Consider the following 24,848-nt stretch of genomic DNA (forward strand, 5'->3'; position numbering starts at 1 on the left):
ACTGTAAGTAGCACACTGATAAAGGCACTGTGTGGAAACGTGTCTGGGCTGAGACGTTCTGACAAATAAAAAATAAAAATCAGATTATGCTAAGTGCAGCCTTTTCCTGCTATACTGAGTTACAATTTTGATCCAACACTCGGAGAGTTTGTGAAAAGAATGGGCGTGAAGCCCATTCTTATCTTCGCTTTGCATGATTTTTGAACCTTTCCTGCTTTTTAGTCCTCCTTCTCTCTATCAATTCCTTCCCCCTTTTGCATTCTCACCATTTCCATATCCTTTATTTTCTATCTTTGAATACAGAAAAAAAAAACGCTTCAAGCAGCACGTGCACACTCATGCATAACAGAAGAGTGGAGGGAAGGAGAATGCAAGAAAAATGAAAAAATAAAAAGAACTGAAAATAAAGAGGGAAATAGCTTTGGCACTAGCTTCTGTGTAATTATTAGGAGCAGCCTTCAGCTCTTGAAGCTTTTTTTTTCCCACAAGCGCTTTGTAAATTAGTGTTTTCCAATTATAGGATACAAATGTACAGAAAAAGTCTGGGTTTGGAAATAGATGGAGAAAGGTCTGTTAAATTAAGTCTAATCTTATTCTACACTCGGGACAATGGGACAATTTCCTCATATGGAAACCCAAACAAAACGGCTTTAGTATTGGTTCTGTTAAAGGACTGTATATATATATATATATATATATATAAATTAAAATCTTTTTTCCTGTATCCGTGTTGATATATATATATATATATATAACTTTGTTAAAAGAAACACTCAATGACAGGGAAAGTGCTCAACAAATAAGGAGCCAAATTATCCAGTGAGTCAAGTAAATTATTTTTTGTCTCAAAGCATTTACTTGACTCACTGGATTTTATTACACACACACACACACACACACACACACACACACATATATATATATATATATATATATATATAAATATAAATCTCAGACAGCCTGGTACCATAATTAGATAATGTTCAGAATGAAAGACTTTTAACATTTTTAAATGTCAGTGTCTGTTGGCTTCTTGCAAGTGCTGAGAAAGTTTTCAAGTGGAGACCATAAAACATGACAGACAAACAAGAATAGATATAGATACACACAACTACATTGTATACACTCAAACACACACACACACACACACACACACACACACACACACACACACACACACACACACACACACACACACACACACACACACCGGCACTTAAGCTGCAGAGAAGCTAAAGTAAAAGTGAAATTGCAGAATCAAGCAATATAAAGGAACAAAAAGCGTAGTAAGTGGAAGAAAGATTTTAGTCATGGTAGACCACATGTTATAGACCACACTTTGACTGACCCAAAAACTCTGGACGCCACATCTTACTAAATTCATTCATTTATTCAAAAGGACAAAACAAGGGGCATCATGTGTCATCCATCCATCCATCCACCCAACCATTATCCAAACTGCTTTTCCTACACAGGGCCATGGGGATGATGGTGCCTATCCCAGCAGTCACTGGGTGGCAGGCGGGGAGACACCCTGGATAGGCCACCAGTCCTTCACAGGACACAACGTTTAGTGAGAGAAAAGGTAAAGGTCACTCTCAGTATTTCAGCCCTCGAGTTTGTCTAAAGGACATCAACAAGGCCTGATGGTTATTTGTAATGCCTTCTTCCTGACATCTGTTGTTTAGATTAGATAAGATGCGACTGCTAGCCAACTGGTGGCCAAATTCGGGAGTTACCCAGGCTCTGTCTTCTCTATGAGACAAAATTACAGCCTAAAAAATTCCATGAGTACATAAAAACAAACATCTGCATATGAATGATTGAGGGCAGCATGGTGGCGCTGTGGTTAGTGTGGTTGCCTCACAGCAAGAAGGTCCTGGGTTCAAGCCCTGGGGTAGTCCAACCTTGGTGGGTCATCCCGGGTCGTCCTCTGTGTGGAGTTTGCATGTTCTCCCCGTGTCTGTGTGGGTTTCCTCCGGGTGCTCCGGTTTCCTCCCACAGTCCAAAGACATGTAGGTCAAGTGAATCGGCCCAACTAAATTGTCCCTAGGTGTGAATGTGTGTGTGTGTCGGCTCTTTGATGGACTGACAGCCTGTCCAGGGTGTCTCCCCGCCTGCCACCCAGTGACTGCTGGGATAGACACCATCATCCCCGCAACCCTGAGAGCAGGATAAAGGGTTTGGATAATGGATGGATGGATGAATGATTGATAAATGAGGCCCCTGATTATCACAATACTGAGAACAACACTGACACAACATGGATATGCAAAGAAGTTCAATATGCCACGCTCATATTGCTAACAAAACACCCGGGTTTCTTCAGCTCTGAGACACATATATATCTAATTTTCTGTTTATGTGTTTATGGAAGTGATGCATCCGCCTTCCTTGTGCATTACAGCATTAAATGCTCAGTAAATAAATATGCAGCAAAGCTAATTTACAAAGCAAATCCTTTGATGAGTATGTCAGTAGATAAGTAGGTTTAATTCTGCGTGATGCTGACAGGTTAATTTATAAATTCATGAGTTCGTGTTCCCTTAATAAAAACTATTTATGCATAGAAAGTGCTCCAGTGTCAGGTTTTATCTGCGCTTATCTGTTGTACCTTTGTGTTAGTGCAGCCAAGTCATACGGCAGCAAATGTGCCAAAAAGTTTACTTGGTGCCAAGCTGTAGGAAATTAAATGCCGGCTCTCCTGATATAATTTATCACTGAAATTTCATCCGGGACATAAACAACAAAATTAGACATCAAGCATTTCTCTTGCCACGTTTCAGACTCTGCTCTTAACAAACAACACGGAAGATTAATTTTCCATTTAACAAATAATGAATCTTTAACTTCAGCCTTTCTTCCAAACAGAGTGTTTGGGACTTTAAAGTAGTAGTTACGCCACTGTAATCTTTCAAATTAACCTTCTCCCAGACCCTACTCTCAATAATTACTGCACTTTTTGTTTTTCCAAAGCCTGATTAAGTACTATACAAAATACAAATCATCATCAAGGTTTATCAGTAGGGGGAGCTGCTTGTATACATAGATTTATGTAAATGCAGTTAGCCACTAATTACACAACTATTAGGAGTCTATGGACTAACAGTTTAAGATATGCATGGTATCATTATAGCATCTCTATATCCATGCAAACTATTCTGGTAGTCTATTGTCACCATTGCTGCCAGTCACTCCTTTGGTCAAGCAATATTAAAAAGTTATTAATTTGTGCCACTTTACACTCTTGAAAATGGAAGAATATATTTAGATTGATACAGTTTATATTGCAAAACAGGCTTGTAACACAAAATGCTTACATTTGATTCATGAGAGTAGTTAGTGGTGTCCTGTTATCCTTGCCAGGAAACTGGATACCCTTTTCAATCCTGACGACAGCCTGATTTTATGGATTATTGACTTCTTAACAGACCACACAAAGTTCACGTAAATGGCATCATGTCAGACAGCCAACACATGAGCACAGGATCCGCACAATGGTGTATTTCATCTACCCTTCTTTCTATCCTCTCTACACTAATGACTGTGCAGTCTTTCCAACAAGAAGAAGAAAGCGACTTTATTTTGTCATTTTAGGTTACAATGAAATTTGTTCTCTGCATTTGACCAATCCTATTGTATAGGAGCAGTAGGCAGCTGCAGCACCCGGGGACCAACTCCAGTCCTTTCCATGGCCTTGCTCAGGGGCACAGACAGGAGTATTAACCCTACCATGCATGTCTTTTTGATGGTGGGAGGAAAGTGGAGCACCCACAGGAAGCCCACACAGACACAGGGAGAACGTGCAAACTCCACACAGAGGACGACCTGGGACGGCCTGGGGTTCGAACCCAGGACCTTCTTGCTGTGATGCAGCAGTGCTAACCACTGGGTCACCGTGCTGCCCCTAACCACCATGATGCAGTCCTCATCTCACTCCTCTCATGGTCTGAATGGAAGCTTCGCCCTGGTCTTCAGGATTTCATCAGATGGTATGATGTTGCCCATCTGAAATTAAACATCTCCAAAACAATGGAGATGATTCTTGATTTTAGGAGGATGCCCCCAAGACTGGATCCAGTGGTCATCCACGGGGGAGAAGGTGGAGACTTTGGACCAGCATACATTTTTAGGCACCATCTTTGATAATGTGCATAAACCCATGATTTGAAACTCTTACAGTTCTTTCATTGAGAGCACCCCATGTTTCTCATTCATTTGCCGGTTCACATCCCCTTCAGCTAAAAACAGAGACACGCCTGCAGGGCATCATAACTGTCTGCTTAAAGACTTGAAGACAGCTGGAGCCCCTCTGAGAAGTCTCGCCTCATTTTACGGGCAGCATGTCAGGGAGATGGACTACAAAAATCCTTTAGGACTAAAGACTATACCTCCAGTTTGAGCTGCTCCCTTCTGGTCACCATCTGTGCTGTCTTAAATGTTCAGCAAAAAGGTGCAAAGCCTTTTTCCCGCCTGAGGCTATAAGACTGGTCAACAGGTCCAAATAAAAAAAACAGGACTGCTGCATAACGTTTGGTGGACACCTCGTTCAGACTGTTAAATGTATTTGCACCAAAAATTGATGGCTGTCTCTCTTCTGTTTTCCTTTTATGTCTGAAACTCAGACTGTTTTCAAAAGCACCCTGGTCTCCCTTGAATCAAATGCCCATGGGCCTTAGGGAAGTTGTACTGTATTGAATTGTATTGTATTGAATTGTATTGTATTGTACATCCATCCATCCATCCATTATCTAAACCGCTTATCCTAATCTCAGGGTCGTGGGGATACTGGAGCCTATCCCAACAGTCATTGGGCGGCAGTTGGGGAGACACCTTGGACAGGCCGCCAGTCCATCACAGGGCCAACACCCACCCACCCACCCACCCACCCACACACACACACACACACACACACACACACACACACATTCACACCTAGAGACAATTTAGTACAGCCGATTCACCTGACCTACATGTCTTTGGACTGTGGGGGGAAACCAGAGCACCCAGAGGAAACCCACGCAGACACAGGGAGAGCATGAAACTCCACACAGAGGATGACCTGGGACAACCATGGGCCCCAAACCCAGGACCTTCTTGCTGTGAGGCAACCGTGCTAACCACTGCGCCACCATGCCACCCATTTATATTGTATTGTATTGTATTGCAATATAATCGTAACATAACTAAGAGGATATTCCAGTCTTGTCATATTTGGTTTCAAAATGCCTGGAACAAAATGTTTACTCGACGGGCTGCAAAGCGGCCTGCAACAACCGTAAATTACACATCAACAGCACCAGAGGAGGGAAGTCTTGAGAGATTTATTTTACAATTTTTTTAAACATGATTAATCAATAACGATGTTTCAGAGAAATTGTATAAGGTTTTTTTTTCTCATAACAGGTTTAGAGAAAATTCAGCACAAGTAACTTTAAACAATCTATTTTTGTGATGTCAAGTTGTCTGCTGGTACTTGGGACTAAATTACTCTGACACCTAAAAACACTGTTATTCCGCTTCTGCAACAGTAACAACATGGGGATAAAGCAAGCTGCAATAAAATAATTGTGCAATGAAGTGTTCACAATTTTCATTTAAATAAAAATGCATCTATCTATCTGTAGGCCTTCCAATAAAACATCTACAAATGTTTTCTTCCTCTTGAACACCATCACTATTTTCCTTTTTAGACATGCAGGGATGACAACATAACTTCCCAAATGAAATCTGACTTTTTCAACAAATTTGCCATTTATAAAAACAAACAAACAAAAAAAGCCTTTTATTTTGTTATACCAATGTTATAATGTTAATGTAAAATTTACATTATGGTAATCAAAAATCACTTTCCCTAAACATTAGGTAGACAGGCAGATTCTTCAAATCTACAATATGGTGGGGCATCGATTAACATTATTCTTAATTTAAATTCATCGATGGTGTGTGATTACTTCAAGAAAGGTAAAATGATGCTTAGTTTATAATGTCGGAATCCAAATGTATTTCTTCGCTTATAAAGATGTTTCTGATTATTTCAGTCTGTCATCACCTATTTCTATCAGAGGTATAATTGTGATCTGAATACCACAATTATTACAGTTGCATCTATTTATAGTCATTATTCTTATAATTAGATTGAAAAAAATCCCAAATGCAAACAATTTGCTGCTGCATAATGTTTTGACACCTAATAAACTTGTACCACACTGGGTCATATTCAGAATGTCCACTGTGCAAAAAAAACCAAAAACAACACCAGACAGAGAAAGGTGATGGTGATGGTGATGGTGGACAGCCTAAGAGCGCTCCACCCACACAAGTGTGAAAGCAGCTGAGAGGAGCACCACCGGCTCTAAAGCTTCCATCAAACCTCTAAAATAGGCAACATGCTGCTGATGGCACACCATGGATCATGTGTGTGGTGTTTAATATGTGTTAGTGTGACAGAGATGTGCGTATGAGATGGGGTTAGACAGAGATAGAGACAGAGAAAGTGAAGGCAAAAACCTGCATAGCAACAACAGACAGGAAGACAGACAGACTAACAAAAGGAAAGAAAGATGGAGCATTTTGAGGCAACATCGAGGATGTTCCAACAGTAAATCGATGATTGGTGACAGACCTATAAGGCTATCAGTGTTGTCACACCTGGTTAAAAAAGGACAGATAGCACACTAAAGAAAAAGAGAAAGACAGATGAAGGGAAGGGAAGAAGAAAAGGGCAAGGTGAAAGTAACACAACATTGGTGGGGAGTGATGGACGGTATAAAGAGCAAACAGAAATGAAGGAATGAAGAACAAATTGAATAAACAATGAAAAAAAGACACAAAGACCAAGAAATAAAGAAAGATTGGAAGAAAGAAAGGAAGAATGATGGAAAATCAAAGAATCAAAAGAGATTAATGATTAAAAACTAAGTGGGGGTAGGGAAGGGACAGGAGCAGGAGAAAGAAAAGGAGAAAAAATGTGCGCCATCGACAACAGTACCTTTGCACCTTAGGTTTGCGTGGTGCCATTGGCTCATGTCCAGGTGGTGGAAGGTGACCCCAGAAGTCTGGGAAGGCCAGGATGCTGAATCCTGGAATAGATTTGGTTAGGGCTGATGCAGCACGGTACAGCTTGGGGTCATGGTGTGGGACATACGTTCCATGTCTCTCCAGTAACCTGTCCACCATGGTGCGATGATGGGCCTCCTCTCCCTTCTCCTCCTCCTCTTCATCTTGCCCTTCCTCCTTTTCACCTGAGGTTGCATATTCTCTAGATGCACAAACCAAGGGGTGTCTGCTAGGTTTATTGAATACTTGAGGGTCAGACCAGTCACAAAAAAACAAAAAAAACAAGGAGGCGTCAGACTGATAGGACCAGGAAACTAAGCGTTAACTTGGTCAAGAAAACGTTTTAATGAAAACATTTTCCTTAGAGTCATAATGAATAAAAAGCAACAACTCTGTGGTTTTATTTAAAAGAAAAAGTGTGGTCTTGATATGCCCTTAGCAAGCAACTGCAGTTTTACATGCACCATCTGTTGCCATGTTCATGCCTCAATTGATTCAATCAAACAGAGTGTGTCCCATGTTGTTGAGCAAATTGATAGTTCAAAAATTATTTGAAAACTTGTAAGTCCAACTCTTTTAACCACGATAGCCATTGCAAGAGGAAAAATTGCTGAAAAACTGACTGAAAAGCATTTTAGCATTCACATTGACAGGCAGTTTTCCCGCCAGGAGCTGAAAACAATTGGTGGGGGTGAGGGCGTCATAAACCAAAGAGAAGTGATATTGTGTCATACCATCAAACTCTAACCAGAAAATGAGATCAGGTTTTCCGTATCAGGGTTATTGCTTTACATTATTTTGCACCTACAATACCATGTGCTCAGTGAATTTTTGCACAAAATCCTGATTCATATAGTTAAATAACGAGGATGATGATGCACTACTGGTATCTATTCTGAAAAATAAAAAGTCGAAGACTGGAGACATTGTGAAGACTAATTGGTAGGTGATAAAACAGAAAACACCATCAAATTATAGTGTTCAGACAATCTGACAATAAATGAGTCTTGATGAAGGCCATTTTCCAAAATATCTTTGTAGAATGAATAATTCTATAATTCTTGGAGCAAAGTATGCAATTTCAATTTACCTTGCAGTCCTTCCCTTCATCCAAAACATGGGGCTGCTGCTGAGAACTCGGCTTTGACTGTGGAAATCACAGGGTTCAAAGTGGGGGACAACTGCAGGGAAGAAAGAGGGAAGAAAATTAGATTTGATTTTTCAGTTTTGGGGGAGTTTTAGAAGTAGTAGGCTTAACGTTTTAAGTCAGGCAGTTCTAGAAGAGTAACGCCTTGTTGCACATTTTTTGGCATCAAGAGTATAATGTTTTTATGCATGCTCAATTATCCAGGTAAGGAAATCACAGAAAATTTAATCAGTTCATCTGGACACACTGTTTATTGAGAGAGAAATGTTTCACCACTCATCTAAGTGACCTCTTCAGTCTAAACTACTGCAGGTATCCCCACCTTTACTAACAATACAGTGGCATAACGACTGAAAACAACGATCGGTTTCATATGCAAATTGCCATTACCCTTAACTAGACATTGGTTATATAAACTGTATTACATTAACTGTATTGTTTATAAGGGTGGAGATACCTGCACTCCGTTTAAACTGAGTGATGAAACGTTTCTGTCAATAAATGTTGTATCCAGATGAACTGATTCAACATAAATGTTGTATCCAGATGAACTGATTCAACTTTCTGTGAACAAGAGTATACAATGAAAGTAGAGGTCTGACCACAACCTATATATAAATATATAGAATATGTTGATAGAGATTAATTCAGTGCAAAATCACGATACTAAGCTGTGACAATTTTAATATTGAAGCATTTTTTTATTGAATAGCACTGTTGAGGTACAATGAACAGATGCTGTGAAGAGGTTTGATGTAATTGTTTCTACATCTGTGAGTGTTTCAGTTTGAATTGTTTGAATCCCCCTCATCACATTTTCTTTTTATATATCTTATAAATTCATATACATTTTGTGATCCTGTTTTAATGTTATATCCTTCTCTCACTAAGATGTGTGACTTTTTTTTTTTTTAACAATGTGATGCTGGTCACATGGCTCGGGTCCTGGGTTGTTCCGGTGGCATCTAGACACTGCTCGTCATCCTCCTCATCATATTTTTCATATATTTTATAATTCCATTATAATTATTTTATCCTCTTTCAATGTTGCATTCTGTAAATTGTGTAAACACAACATCATTACATGTTGTCTGTCTTGGGAGAGAGATCCCTCCTCTGTTGCTCTCCCTGGGATTTCTTCCTATTTTTTCTCTCTGTTAAAGGTTTTTTTTTTTTGTGAGTTGTTCCTTATCCGATGCGAGGGTCTAAGGACAGGATGTTGTATTGCTGTAAAGCCCCCTGAGGCAAATTTGTAATTTGTGATATTGGGCTATACAAATAAAATTGACTTGACTTGACTTGAATGGAAGCACACATTTTTGGGTTTTCTAACACATGGGGCTTATAATGAATGCATTTTGTTCTACACTTTGTTTGCATTAATGTAGTTTTGCACATTTTACAGTATTAAAAAGGGGATGGAGCCTTAAAAAAAATCATAAGATCGAACTGCAATACTCATGATATCATGGTATCTGAAAAATCTCAATATGTTTCCAATTGCCACAAAAAACGCTGATGTTATATTGGAGGCACGTATTAATCAAGATTATTGTTCATTTCCCTTCTTTTATACTCAACATATTCTCGTTTCTCTTGTGCCAGACTGGGGTGGGGTGGGAGGGGGGTCCGCCTCTGCTTCTGCCTACCTTCTTTCTCTGGAGCATTAGAATATTGTGGAAGAGATAAGCTAGTTTAGGAGACTATACTCAACAGAACAGGACTACATTAAATATATTTTACAACAGCCATTACGTCTTGACCCCTAAATTCAAGCTCTTTAACACAGTAGCCAGCACACTGCCAAAAAAGGTACACATTTTTTTCCATCTGCTCTGAGAATACTAAAGTACTTAAACTGAACATTTTGACTTGCAGTGGTTTTTTTTTCCAGAGCATCAAATATGTAACATGCTATCTAAAGGGTAGCATCTGCTAAGATAAATTCTATAATTTTGTTTCATGTGTACCTCTAGAATAGTTATTAAATTTTCATCATGCCTCAGAATTGCTGATATTCTGTGAGCAGTGTCCTCAGTTGGAAGCTCCAGCCTAGCAATATGTTAATACTCAATATGTTGAAGCCTGTTTCCATGTTGTGCTCTATTATCGATTACTAATTTACAGCAGGAAATTATTTCAACTTAATCTATTAGATTACTCTGAATAGGTGATACAGATTTGTCACTTTCTGCTACTTTGCGATTCATAAGCGTTCATTATTTTAAAAAACGTTTTCCCAGATTTATATGAATTTATCCTCCAATTATTAATGAGCTACATTTAAAAGGCAACTGTAACAGACGTTCTGTGCTATTGTCATCACCTGTAACAAATTGTGAATTTTTGAGGATGGACAAAAAGATTTCAGATTCCAACAATTGGAGTTCATGTCAGGTTAGCTAAATTAAAGGAGTTACATGCATGTAAAGGAAACTATTTGAATATCACCTTGGATTCCCACAGAATAATCAAATCCTTTTTATATCTTAAAGACTGACCTGGTGTGCGTTCTCCAGAGGCATTTAGTTTTCCTAAAAGACACTCGGGGGAGGATATGGAGGTGTCAGAGCCACAGCGAGGACGCCGCTCTGGGGAGCTGGTATCACTCTTCCTCCTGTCCCTCCTGGAGCGGCAACACGGCGAACCATTAAGGAGCCAAGACTCTTCATCTGATGAGGAGGAGGACAAACTCTCCTCTGGTTCTGAACCTGAATCCAACTCCTGGAAAACAGACAGTGATCTGTGTACAGTTATGCTATGTGTTTGGAGTGCAGAATGTATTCATCAACACTAAAACAAAAGAATAGCCTTGTGAAATGCAAATATATAATTTTCATGCCCCCAGTTATGTTGCATGGATACAACATGGTAACCCAATCTATTACAACAGCAACATATTTGGTTTAGGCTAAACAGTCAGGATAAACTATCATCATCGGGATAAAAAAGTACAGTGGTTATCATTGTTAGTTATCATTACTTCCACTGTGGAAAGATGGCGGTGCGGTGGACTCGCATTTGCGGCGGCCTCACCCAGTGGCGATTATGCAGTGTCTTTGTCCACGTCTAAGTTTGTGTCATCGTATTAAGTTTTTATTTTGATTGTCGATTTCGCTTGGGAGAGCTGGCGCTGGATTGGCTGAGAGAGCTTAGTCTGCTGCGTCCTGTGGGCCCGAAGAGGAAACACCCGAGGGTGGCCTGGTGGCGGCCTCACCTAGTGTCGACTGTGCAGTGTTTTGTTTTTTTTTTGGGGGGGGGGGTCTGCGTCTGTGTTGTCGTGTGGAGCGTGGGGGAGGTGTGTCGAGGGTGTCTGGCTGGAGAGCTGGCATTGGATCTACTGGGGGAGCCTTGTCGCTGCGTCCGATAGGCCCTGAGCGATGCAGCGGCCTGGCCTGGAGCTGTGCATGAGAGGGAAACACCGAGGGCGGTCTGACGGGACGCGGAGGCGGGGCAGGCTAGGCTAACTGCTAGCCCATGCCGACTGGTAGTTCCGAGTCATCCTGGCTGACGTTCGTTCTCTGGACGGTGGAGTTTTTGGACTGTGTTGCACTGGGTGGACTGTTGTTGGCTGTTTTTTGTTTTTTTTCTTTGCTCCCTCTGTTTTTTTATGTTTTGGGTGGTGTTGTTTTTGGAGGTTTTTGGATACGTGTTCTTGTGCTGTGGGCTGTGGGAAACGGAATGTTGTTTCTTTTGTGTACATAGTACATAATATGAAATGACAAGTAAATTGTTCCTGATTCCTGATTATGTAAAAAATCATTTCATCATACTGAAACTAATATAACATCAAAAATAATTTTACAGTGACATTTTGTTTCATAAGGGAAGTTTACCAGGATATTAATATAATTTCTTTACTGACTATTTTTGAAACACAGCAAATCCAGATCTGCGTTGGTTTGAAGACCCAATCTCAAATAAACATTTCTATATATGCATTTGAGACTGAAACGTAACACCCATGAGATGATGGACAAGGCTGAAAGTTAGCTAGCACTGTGCTTACTGATACATTAGTGTAGTAGAATGTTTTTTTTTCTATTTTAACTTTTAAAAAAGCCTCCTGTCCTGTGGACAGATGTTGTAAATTAGCATTTTAACAGTCAGAATCAGAAATACTTTCTTCATCCCCGAGGGGAAATTGGGTCAAATTTGCTACACTAAATACAGTGCATCTGGTGCTTGTGCATAATTGTATGTTGCAGTTCTAATGCTACCGTAATGTCCATCTCAAATAAAATAAAAAACAATTATTAGCTTGATAGCCATACTTGGCTAGGGCTTGCTACTTTTTTTTTTTACATGGTGATGCTGGTCGCATGGCTTGGGTCCTGGACTGTTCCGATGGCATCTGGACACTGCTTGGCATCCTGTGCATCATATTCTTCATATATTTTATAAGTCCATTATGATTGTGTCATCCTCCTTCAATGTTGCATTGTGTAAATTGTGTAAACACAACATCCATTGCCCGTTGTCCGTCTTGGGAGAGAGATCCCTCCTCTGTTGCTCTCCCTGAGGTTTCTTCCTATTTTTTCTCCCTGTTAAAGGTTTTTTTTTTTTTTAAGGGAGTTGTTCCTTATCCAATGAGAGGGTCTAAGGACAGGATGTTGTGTTGCTGTTAAGCCCACTGAGGCAAATTTGTGATATTGGGCTATACAAATAAAATCGATTTGATTTTGTGATTTGATACTGTATGTTGCTGGAATCACAGAGCTAGGTTAGCATTGGTCTAACTTCTTTTTTTCTTTTTTTTGATAGTGGTACGTTTTATCTGAAATGTCTGGGTCTTCCAGACCTTGCCTTGACTTCAACTGTTCCATTTATCTTCCATTTCTGATCATGATTCTTACATTGGAAATAGGTGGTTTGAAATGTTGATAGTGCTGATCTCTCCTCTTCTTCTTTTTCTTCTTCTTTGTTTGGCCGCTCCCATTAGGGGTCACCATAGTGGATCATCCATTTCCATCACTTACTGTCCTCTGCTTCTTCCTCAATAAACATATGTGCATAATGTCTATCTTTTGCCCGATTTCTTTTTACGTGTACATGCTCACACTTTAATTGCCTCTCCAACTCCCTTTCCTTCTCTCCATCTCTCTCCATGTTCCAAATCAGTCATGGCTACCTCCGGTAGCAACCAGGTCATTCACCATGATAATGACTACGTTTGATATTAGTGCACACTTTCTGTCTGTGTCTCTTCCCAACTTTCTCTCCCTCCCTCTCTGACTTAATCAGTCATGTTTCCTTCCTTCTAGCAGCAGCCATGTAAGTGACGATAATTATGACCATGTTTGCCGTGCTAGCGCACCCAAGCCCCATTTCACTGCCTCTCTTGCTCATATTGACTCACTCTTTGTTCCTTTTCTATAATTCAATTAATTTCTAACAATCGGAGGCCAAATTATTATTTTTTTTAGAAATCAAGTGCTAAAGGTCACAACCAAATAATGAGCAAACATTATTCACACAAATTATATCTAAATGTAAAATGATAACATGGACACCTTAAGACAACGCTATCACAGATCATTATTATATTTAACATGTAACATCCAGTGTTTACATAAGGCTATTCATCATTCTATTAATTTTGAAGCTGCAAATGAGAAACACTGAATGGAAACATCAAAATATGAAAAATAGCTCCCACGTACCACAAAAAATGTCTGAAGTTGTAAAAGTTGATGTGTCTTTATGTCAGAAAAAAGTGACAGCAAAATATTTTTTTTAAATTTCTCCAATTACTTCAGCATTTTAGATCACATATATCTGCACATAGGGATATTGTTTAATCACTTCAAAACAGCCATTGGAAATGGTACTGATTCTCATTAGTTTTTTTTTTTTTTTTATGAGTTTTCACAAGTTAGTTGAAGATTTGCTTGACACTTGGAGGGAAACATGGCAACTGAATGCAATTTCATGCACCAATTTACTTCCTTAGCTGCCAGAAGTAGCGTTTTGGAATGAAATATCCGATCGGACACAAGACGTCGTCTTAGCAAAGTGTCTAGAGGAACTCAGTAGCCACAGTTGAGATTTAAAAGTCTTTAGGATGACGGAAGCTGAAAATGTAGCAGCATTTAGCTGATAGCTGGTAGAAATCTACCACCATTAGGCTGATGATTATCAAGCAGCATTTGGTTAAATCCAGTCTTCTGTGAGGGTGCAATTATTTTTCCCCTTTTTTCAGTAAGCCAATAATCCATTCTCCACAGCCTTAAGGGAACGTCTAGCTCTAGGCCTATGATCTCACTGTCAGCATTCACAAACAGAAGTAAAACAAGAAAAAAGTTAATTCGACTCTTGTCTTTCTGTCAGCCTGGCCAGGCTGTCGGTCTCTTTCTCAAAAACCTTTCCCTCCTTATTCACCTACTTTTGATTTATCTATCCTTTTGTCTTTAACTTAAACATTGAATAGTTTCATAACTCTCCAAACAGGGTAGTGTCATGTGGGTCCACCACATTTTAATTCACAGAAGCCCCCCATAACTAGCAACATACAATAACTGTAACATCAGTTGGGTGGCATGGTGGCACAGTGGTTAGCACAGTTGCCTCACAGCAAGAAGGTCTTAGGTTCCAACCCCAGGGTTGTCCAAACTTGGGAGGGTCATCCCAGGTGCTTTTTGTGTGGAGTTTGCATGTTCTCCCCATGTCTGTGTGGGTTTTCTCCGGGCGCTCCAGTTTCCCCCACCAATCAAAAAGACATGCATGTTAGGGTTAGTACTCCTGTCTGTGCCCCTGACCGAGGCATGGCAAGACAAACTGGAGTTGGTCCCTGGGCTCTGCACGGCGGCTGCCCACTGCTCCTAGCTACACAGCTAGGATGGGTTAAATGCAGAGAAGAATTTCCCACCGGGGATCAATAAAGTATTAAAATAAATAATAAATAAATAAGTGTGTGTGTGTCTAGGTGTTTGTACATGTATGAATGCATTAATATACAGTGCATCCGGAAAGTATTCACACCCCTTCACTTTCCCCACATTTTGTTATGTTACAACCTTATTCCAAAATGGATTGAATTCCTTTTTTTTCTCATCAATCTACACACAATACCCCATAATGACAAAGTGAAAAAGGTTTTGTAGAAAGTTTTGCAAATTTATTAAAAATAAAAAACTGAAATATTGCATGTACATAAGTATTCACACCCTTTACTCAGTACTTGGTTGAGGCACCCTTGGCAGCGATTACAGCCTCACGTCTTCTTGGGTATGAAGCTACAAGCTTGGCACACCTATATTTGGGGTATTTCTCCCATTCTTCTCTGCAGATCCTCTCGAGCTCTGTAAGGTTAGATGGGGAGCGTTGCTGCACAGCTATTTTCAGGTCTTTCCAGAGATGTTCAATGGGGTTCAAGTCTGGGCTCTGGCTGGGCCACTCAAGGACATTCACAGACTTGTCCCGAAGCCACTCCTTCGTTGTCTTGATTGTGTGCTTAGGGTCGTTGTTGTGCTGAAAGGTAAACCTTCGCCCCAGTCTGAGGTCCTGAGCGCTCTGGAGCAGGTTTTCATCAAGGATCTCTCTGTACTTTGCTCCATTCATCTTACCCTCGATCCTGACTAGTCTCCCAGTTCCTGCCGCTGAAGAACATCCCCACAGCATGATGCTGCCACCACCATGCTTCACTGTAGGGATGGTATTAGCAAGGTGATGAGAGGTGCCTGGTTTCCTCCAGACGTGACGTTTGGCATTCAGGCCAAAGAGTTCAATCTTGGTTTCATCAGACCAGAGAATCTTGTTTCTCATGGTCTGAGAGTCCTTTAGGTGCTTTCTGGTAAACTCCAAGCGGGCTGTCATGTGCCTTTTACTGAGCAGAGGCTCCCGTCTGGCCACTCTACCATAAAGGCCTGATTGGTGGAGTGCTGCAGAGATGGTTGTCCTTCTGGAAGGTTCTCCCATCTCCACAGAGGAACGCTGGAGCTCTGTCAGAGTGACCATCGGGTTCTTGGTCACCTCCCTGACCAATGCCCTTCTCCTCCGATTGCTCAGTTTGGCTGGGCGGCCAGCTCTAGGGAGAGTCCTGGTGGATCCAAACTTCTTCCATTTACGAATGATGGAGACCACTGTGCTCTTCGGGACCTTCAAAGCTGTAGAAATTTTTTTGTACCCTTCCCCACATCTGTGCCTCGATACAATCCTGTCTCGGAGGTCCACAGACAATTCCTTTGACTTCATGGCTTGGTTTCTGCTCTGACATGCACTGTCAACAGTGGGACCTTATATAGACAGGTGTGTGCCTTTCCAAATCATGTCCAATCAATTGAATTTACAACAGGTGGACTCCAATCAAGCTGTAGAAACATCTCAAGGATGATCAGTGGAAACAGGATGAACCTGAGCTCAATTTTGAGTGTCATAGCAAAGGGTGTGAATACTTATGTACATGCAATATTTCAGTTTTTTATTTTTAATAAATTTGCAAAAATTTCAACAAAACCTTTTTCACTTTGTTATTATGGGGTATTGCGTGTAGATTGATGAGGGGGAAAAAAAGGAATTTAATCCATTTTGGAATAAGGCTGTAACATAACAAAATGCGGGGAAAGTGAAGGGGTGTGAATACTTTCCAGATGCACTGTATGTGTGTCTCTCTCTCTCTCTCTCTCTCTCTCTCTCTCACACACACACACACACACACACCTGGAAGTCGTGTGTGAGCTCAGGACAGAGGCGGCTGTATTGTGCCAGCAGCTCTTTAGGTCTGTCTGGTTCGGGGCGACTACGGAGCTTGTTCAGATCTGTCTCCAAGTCATCGTCCTGCAGAAATACACACATACCGTCATGGGTAAGGATTAGTTACTGACACAGCACTTGCTACCTTTGACTAAGTACATAAACTTAAGCATACAGTACATCTGTTAAACATATTGTCTGATGAATTATACATTCCTGGGAAAGGATATTCTTCCATACCACTCCCTCGCTTTCTCATTTTCCTGGATCCCCCTTGTCTTTCTCTTGAACTCTTTTCCTGTCCTGATTTCATGTCTACCTTATCATGCTGTCCTACTCTCTCCTGCCCTTCAACCCACTGTTTTTCTCTCCCTCCTAAGTGCCTCATTACATTTACCTGTCTGCAAACAATAACAAAATTAGCAGGTGAGTTTATCTCGTTTATAGACCTATCAAGCTAACTGCAAGATATTTGAGTCAAATTATCTTAATTGGCCAGGGGATAATGCCCTGGTTCTAAGGTTCGCACGTAACAGATGCTAAAACTTGTTTCAAGAAATGTTCGCCAAAAATAAAGAATAAATAAAAGCTTTTCACAAATAACTTGAACTTAAAATTTGATGCGAAAAGATTGAAAACTTAATTACCTCCCCAGACCTCTGCTTCTCTTCCGCCTCTTTCCATACTCAAATTGTTCCCCACGTTAATATTTCAGCCCATCTTCTCCTGCACTCCTTCCCCCAAATCAGCCTCCTCTCTCACTTTCTTCTTTCCTTCTCTGCTTCTATCCTTTTAATCTCTTTTAACCCGTTTCTTTCCATCTCTGAATTTCCCCAACCTTCCTATAAAGTATTCCTTCACTCCCTCTGTCTCCTGTGTCTCCCTTTCTTCCTGTTTCTCTGTTCTGCCCCCCCCCCCCCCCCCCGTGTGTGTCTGTCTGTGTCTGTCTGTCTGTCTGTCTGTCCGTCTGTCTGCCTGCCTGCCTGTGTGTGTGTGTGTGTGTGTGTGTGTCTGTCCGTCTGTCTGTCTGTCTGTCTAAGATTGGCTGATGATGTCTGCTTTTTAAAATAATGTTTTCTTCTAAAGAAGTTCCCTTTTTACTTTTCAGCTCCCTCTTTGCACATTATTTGTACACAATTCTCTCCCTTCTATTATCCCAAAACGATTTTAGGGAAATTGGGACTCACCGCTCTCTATTTTCCCATTCATTACCTTCGCTATTTTGCCGTCTTGTCATTGTCTCTTGTTGCCCCCCCCCCCATCTTCTCAGCTGGTGCACTATTTAGTCCCCATTGCATTCACTTTCTAGCTGTTTCTCCCCTTGCTGAAAACCCATTACCTCCAAGACTCTCCTAATCACAGTCTATGCTCTCTTCCTCTCCTCCATTGCATGCCCTTGTTGTCTCCTCAGTTCCTTTCTGTTTGTTTCCTCACATCATTAAATCTATCCGGAAGCCTTTTATTTCCATGTCCTCTACCCCGCTTATTCTCTCATTTCAATGTTCGCACATAAACTTCTACACACACACACACACTTGTGAACACACTCACATAGTCCTTGTCCTTGCTATCTGCTTCTTGGTTCTCTTCGCTCTCTTCCTCATCACTGTCTTCTTCATAGCTGTCATCTAGATACAGCAGAACAAGCAGATGCAAATGTCAGTGTTAGAATATTTGTGTTCGTGTGTGTGTGTGTGTGTGTGTGTGTGTGTGTGTGATAATAGGAGGGAAGGCGAGGGAGAGATCGAGAGTCTCTGAGTGGTACACTGATGAGTAACAAAGAAAGGCAACCTTGTTTCTGTCCTATTAAATTTCAGAAAACTGATACAGCTGGACTCCAGACAAGCTGTCTGCATCAGGTAAAGTGCATGTTATTTGTCAGTGACATTTATAAATTAAACTTCAGTCCATAATGTTGTATCATCTACTGTCTTTTATCTGCAATAATGATTTGTTATTGCTGTGATTGAATATTTACAATTAATAGATTAGCATGTTAATTTTATTTGCTAAGTAAGTAACATGTAAAGTGCATGAAAGAACAGTTTTGGTAATTGGTAGAAAACCTAAATTGCACTGTCAATGTAAAAATAGAATAGTCTTTTTTGTGGGGTTTTTTTTATCCGAAGTCCCATTGCTCTTAAAATGATCAGAATTCAGAAATGTACTTTTCTCCAAATATTTACAGCTGTATCATCACAGTCTTCAGTGTCAGCCATGCTAGAGAGCTGCTCCCACTCTCAGTGACTACACTGAAGTTAAAATGATATAGCATGTCCATACAGGACACATCATAGATGCAAAGCATGACTGTTGTGTGACTTCGTTGCGAAGAGAACGATCATTCTTTCAAAGGATAATCCCAGTTTCTATATCCTGGAATTTATGTTCGTCAGTTCTACCACGTCCAAACTCTCCAAAATGAAGCAGCTGAGTAAAACGCATACAACCAATATGCATGATGGCAAAAAAAAAAACTAAAACATGTGAATGGTCAGGGCTGTAAAAAAAAAAGGGGGGGGGCATCTGCACTCTGGCTTCACACCAATCAACATTATTCCAATCAGGAATCAGGAATATTTTATTTGTCATTTCATATTTTTTCCCCAGCAGTGCAACACAAAGACAATAAACACATATCCAGAAACTTCAAGAACCGACATACTAACTAACAAATATACCTAAACAAACACATAGTATATCCAAACCAAAAAAAAAAAATCACTGTCCAAGGGAATGCATGCCAGCCAAGATGACTGTCGGAACTGCCGGTCCATATGAGCTAACAGTTAGCTTAGCCTGCCCTGCGTCCGCGTCCTGTCAGACCACCCTTGGTGCTTCCTTCTCAGGCGTAGCTGCAGGCAGGGGCCGTGGTCCTTGGGCCCACCGGGCGTGGCAGACCAGGTTCCCCCAGCCGATCCAATGCCAGCTCTCCCAGCCAGACACCCTGGACACACCTCTCCGCACTCCACGTGACGACACCAAAAACACCAGTCAACACCAGGGGAGACCACCGCCAAACTGCCCTCGGTGTTATCGGAACTGCCACTCTGCATGGGCTAGCAGTTAGCTTAGCCTGCCCCTCTTCCGCATCCTGTCAGACCGCCCTCGGTGTTACCTCCTCAATCGCTGGGCTCACAAGACGCAGAAGACCAAGCTCTCTCAGCCATCAAACGAAGACAAAACTTAAATGCAGACGTGGACAAAGACACTGCATGGATGGTACTGCGTGAGGCCGCTGCAAGCGTGAATTTCACACCGCCATCATTCATTTCACTCCAATGAAACAGCTAGGAGTTAGCTTGTCTTCACAGCCTAACGGATGTTAGAAACTCATACAGCCTTCTGATTGGTACCGGCCAAATCTGGTGGGACATATCCTGCCTTTTCCTATCCAAGTTCATTTTGTTACAGATTCCAACATCCTATAGAAACACTAGAAACTATGACAAAAAATGTTGATGGCACTCTCTTCAAGGCATGTTTGACTCATTCTGTCAGCAATGTCAAAAATTTGCAAAGAGTATGGATTAAACACTTAGTTTCAAACCAAGATGCCCTTGCCTGTTTGTGGTGCAGGTGGTGCACCCATCTAATTAACATTTTAATTAATTATGAATTAATTAAATCATTGTCTCAGTGCCTCCAAATTTCAAATTTACGTGAATAAGAATTTGACCTCAAAACACTACATGATATTGGTGTGTGTGTGTGTGTGTGTGTGTGTGTGTGTGTGTGTGTGTGAGTGTATGTGTATATATATATGGCTTTTTCTAGTCTACCGACCACTCAAAGTGCTTTACAACGCATGCCTCACATTCACCCATTTACACACCCATTCATACACTGGTGGTGGAGGCTGCCATGCAAGGCATCAACCTGCTCATCAGGGGCAGTTACGGATTCAGTGCCTTCCTCAAAGACACTTCCACATGGTATCTGGAGGAGCCAGGGATCGAACCAGTGACCTTCTGATTACGAGAAGACCCGCCATGCCGCTCCCCATATATGTGTGTATATATATATATATACGTATATGTAGCGCTTTTTTCCGAAACCGTCAATGGTGTTGTGAGTGCTCAACTAATGAGGAAGAGAATATCAACACGGATACAGGAAAAAAGACTTTAATACATTGCAGTACAGGCCTGTTTCGTGCGTCTTACACTGATGCAGCTGACTAGTGCGAGACACACGAAACAGGCCTGTACTGCAATGTATTAAAGTCTTTTTTCCTGTAGCCGTGTTGATATATATATATATATATATATATATATATATATATATATATATATATATATATATATCAGGGGTGGAAATTAACTTTTTTGTCCACCTGCCACTGTGGCTGGTGGATTCCAAAATCTACCAGCCACTCAATTTTTTTACCAGACACTTTCTTGTTTTAACCGGCAGTGTGTAACTGCATGTGAAAAATAATAAAACAAGATCTACAATATTCAAGCAATAGGCTATTTTAAATATTTAAACTCTTAAAATACTATTTTCAAAATCTAGTTTACTCTTCTATGGTTTTCAAAATTGTGTACACTACCTTTAAAACATTTAACATATTTGTCAAAAAATAACCAGTGTATCAGTGCCACCAAAATTCCCTTTATTATTACATAAACCAAGACTGTAACAAGTAGAAGGAATTGTGTCAGTATGGGTCTTAATTCAACACTTAATCTAACGTTAGTAAATGACGATTTACTTGCTAACTACACGTAACGTTAGCTAGCTAATGACATTACATGACAGCTATATTCTGACCTTAATTCAACACTTAATCTAACGTTAGTGAATAGATTTTTAAAAAATTACGATTTACTTGCATTGCCACACGTAATCTGTAAATGGCCTTCCTTTTTTGGCGATTGCGTGGGCATTTCTAAACAGTAGGCTCATCTTCTCCAACTGGGACGCGTTCATGGCAGCGGTATCCTGTGGGGTCGATTTTCCCTTTACTATCTTTATTACATGGATGTGGCATTTGGATGACTCATGGTCTTTTATGGCTTCCAATTTTAGGTTTTTAGTCCCAATAATGAAACTGTTAGCTTTCTTGTTGGCATCCGAAGCGTGTTGACGACATACCCAACAGAACATTGTCTGGCTTGTCTCCTCGTAAACTAACCAATCACGGGACTCTCTGTCTCCGTTGTCAGTTATTCTCCACTTCTCATTAAAAAAACGTTTTCGTTTCATCTTCACCTCTTTAACCTGTGTCTCCTCCTGGGATGTTTTCTCTGCAGACCTCTTAACCCCTGCGATGTAACGCCACATTGTGTTTTCTGGCTCTCTCCTCGCCCTCGAAAGTGTCTGTGTGAATTAGCAGACTCGCAAGACAAGCGTCCTCTGATTGGCTAACCAACGATGGCAACAAGTACTAGCCAACCAGAGGTAGAGTAGGGCGGGTCATAGGGGGGGAATAAGGCAGATTCGCGATTCAGTACGTCACAAATTGCTACTTTTCTTTACCCACCACCGTGGCTGGTAGGTTGAGCAAATTCACCCGCCAATACGCAAATCCACCCGCATTTGGCGTGTAGCGGGTGCTAATTTCCATCCCTGATATATATGTGGAGTGTGATAATTCACAAAAAGGTATGCTTTAACGGATTTTAACACACTCCATGTGTATCTAGTGTTAAAATCCTTTTAATGCACACCTTGTTGTGAATTATTCCTTACAATATCCCATATGATTCTGAGTGCGCTGATCTGGGCAAAGGTCTAGGACCGATTTTACTACTTCATCCCTGGCCTTCCCTGTTTGTACCATTATTTTCATTCAACTGAAATCATTGACTGTGGTCCATCCATTATCCAAACCGCTTATGATCGACCTATATACAGTAGAGTCACTGTGCCAAGATTAGAATTTAACTGGCGACAGCAATGGACCAGCACAATCGTTGACTAGAATGCAGTTGTTGATACAGCATGGAGGACAGGAATCACCTTGATAAATGACAAAATATCTGAAATAAAGACAATTGGTTCACCCATTACAAGCTAAATCACTGCCGCAAGGTAACCATGCTGTGTAGCAGAAGAATACTACCTCGATCCCAAATAAAAATGTGACACTCTACACTAAGTAGGAGGGCCTGGCCCCCAGTTGGTGCAGTGGAGGGCATCATTCTGTCTACCTGCATCTACGCTCCACTACACCAACAACAAATTTGGAGTATACCCCACTATCAGCCTAATAGTTATTGAAATATATAGTATACCCACTTCCTCCTCAGTAATCTGCCTACCAACTATGTAGTATACCCACCTCCCCCCCCCCAGCCTTACCCTCTCCACTAGAGGGGTAGGGCTAAAGGGGTGTTTTGGGATGGGACCAAGAAGAGGCTCGGCTGGCGGACACAGAAGGGTTTGGATATACAGCAACTTCTTCAGTTTCCTAGAGCCACTTTTCAGTGAGAGACAGACAAGTGGCGACATGAATAATGCTGGTGGACAGGGAGGCAATATATGTAGTGCTAAATGTAGAGTCTGTTGAATCTCATGTCCCACAAATTCCCAGTAAGATGTTAAGTAAGTTATGTTAGTTTTCTCTTATAGTTAAGTACAGTTCATTTTTGGACATTGTTATATTCAACCCGCATACTCTGCAAGTGCAGGTGTCAAATGAAGTGGAGCAGGGGGTCCAGGTGGCATCATGGTCTATTCCATTGCTTGCCAACACGGGGAATGCAGGACCAAATCCCCATGTTACCTCCAGCTTGGTCAGGCTTCCTTACAGACACAATTGGCCGTGTCTGCGGGTGGGAAGCTGGATTGTAGGTATGTGTCCTGGTCACTGCACTAGCACCTCCTCTGGTCGGTCGGGGTGCCTGTTCAGGGGGGAGGGGGAACTGGGGGGAATAGCGTGATCCTACATCCCCCTGGCAAAACTCCTCACTGTCAGCTGAAAAGAAGTGGCTGGCGACTCCACATTTATCGGAGGAAGCATGTGGTAGTCTACAACCCTCCCCAGATCAGCAGAAGGGGTTGAGCAGCAACCGGGACAGCTCGCAAGAGTGGGGTAATTGGCTGGATACAACTGGGGAGAAAGGGGGGGGGATGAAGTAGAGCAGCAAATGTATCTTTTTTTTCCCTACACATAAACATGGACACACGCATTATATAGTTATACATGTACACATTAACATAATGACTCAAGGACACATCCCAAAATATAGGCACACAATGACCTATCAAGCCCTCTAAAGCCTTGCACAACAACCTTTCTCAACTCCTAGCCTTGTCCCCTATTCCTTAAAAAAGAGCGATGCCATCTACGGAGACTTTGGACAGGTTTCTCTATTATTGAGGGAATTATCTCATCAGTCTGAAAGCTCTTCTGCACCACTCTCCCCCTAATAATTGACAAACTCCAAGATTTACTAGGTTTGACCTTCATCCTTGCCCACCTTAAGTTGTCATTCAACTTGGCCATTAGCTTACTTGCACAGGGAGCTGTAGTCGTAATTGTAGTCATGTCATCCATGTGCGCTCTGATGGGAGGAAGAAGCACCCTATCCTATATCCTCTCACCACCAACAACCCACTTAGATGCTGTAATTATCACCTACATGGCCATAGTGAAAGCTAGGGGTGAGACAGAGCAACCTGCTATTATCCATAATATATCCAGCTGTTGACATGTAGTTGTGTATTCACTAGTAGTAAAACAAACTTTAATATCATCAACATCATCTGACTAGTCTCATCATAAAGCCTTTGACATAAGGTTATGTGGCACAGACCCAAAGGCTTTTGAAAGATCCATAAACACTAAAAGGAGATCTCTTTTCTCCTTCCTGGCTGCCTGAATTTGGTGCCAAATCACCCTAAGCAGCCTGAGAACCCTCCAAATCCTACTTTCTATACCAATGTGTCTATTAACTTATTATTCACCCTTAAATATGTTGCCAACCTCCTTGCCGTCACA

At 41.2% G+C, this 24,848-nt stretch overlaps 1 protein-coding gene across 1 annotated transcript in view; it reads right to left on the minus strand.

Annotated features, from left to right (window-relative positions):
* LOC130114340 (cytosolic carboxypeptidase 4) overlaps window positions 1–24,848 on the minus strand; it is a 254,308-nt gene that overhangs the window by 145,616 nt on the left and 83,844 nt on the right. The window contains exons 10-14 of the mRNA XM_056282197.1: window positions 18,449–18,525; window positions 16,865–16,981; window positions 10,708–10,930; window positions 8,150–8,240; window positions 6,992–7,261 (exon numbers count right to left, since the gene is read on the minus strand). Of these exons, the coding sequence (XP_056138172.1) occupies window positions 6,992–7,261; window positions 8,150–8,240; window positions 10,708–10,930; window positions 16,865–16,981; window positions 18,449–18,525 (778 nt within the window). The remainder of the gene's footprint in view (window positions 1–6,991; window positions 7,262–8,149; window positions 8,241–10,707; window positions 10,931–16,864; window positions 16,982–18,448; window positions 18,526–24,848) is intronic.

The sequence above is a fragment of the Lampris incognitus genome, chromosome 6, assembly GCF_029633865.1.
Source record: "Lampris incognitus isolate fLamInc1 chromosome 6, fLamInc1.hap2, whole genome shotgun sequence".
NCBI classification, from domain to species: domain Eukaryota; kingdom Metazoa; phylum Chordata; class Actinopteri; order Lampriformes; family Lampridae; genus Lampris; species Lampris incognitus.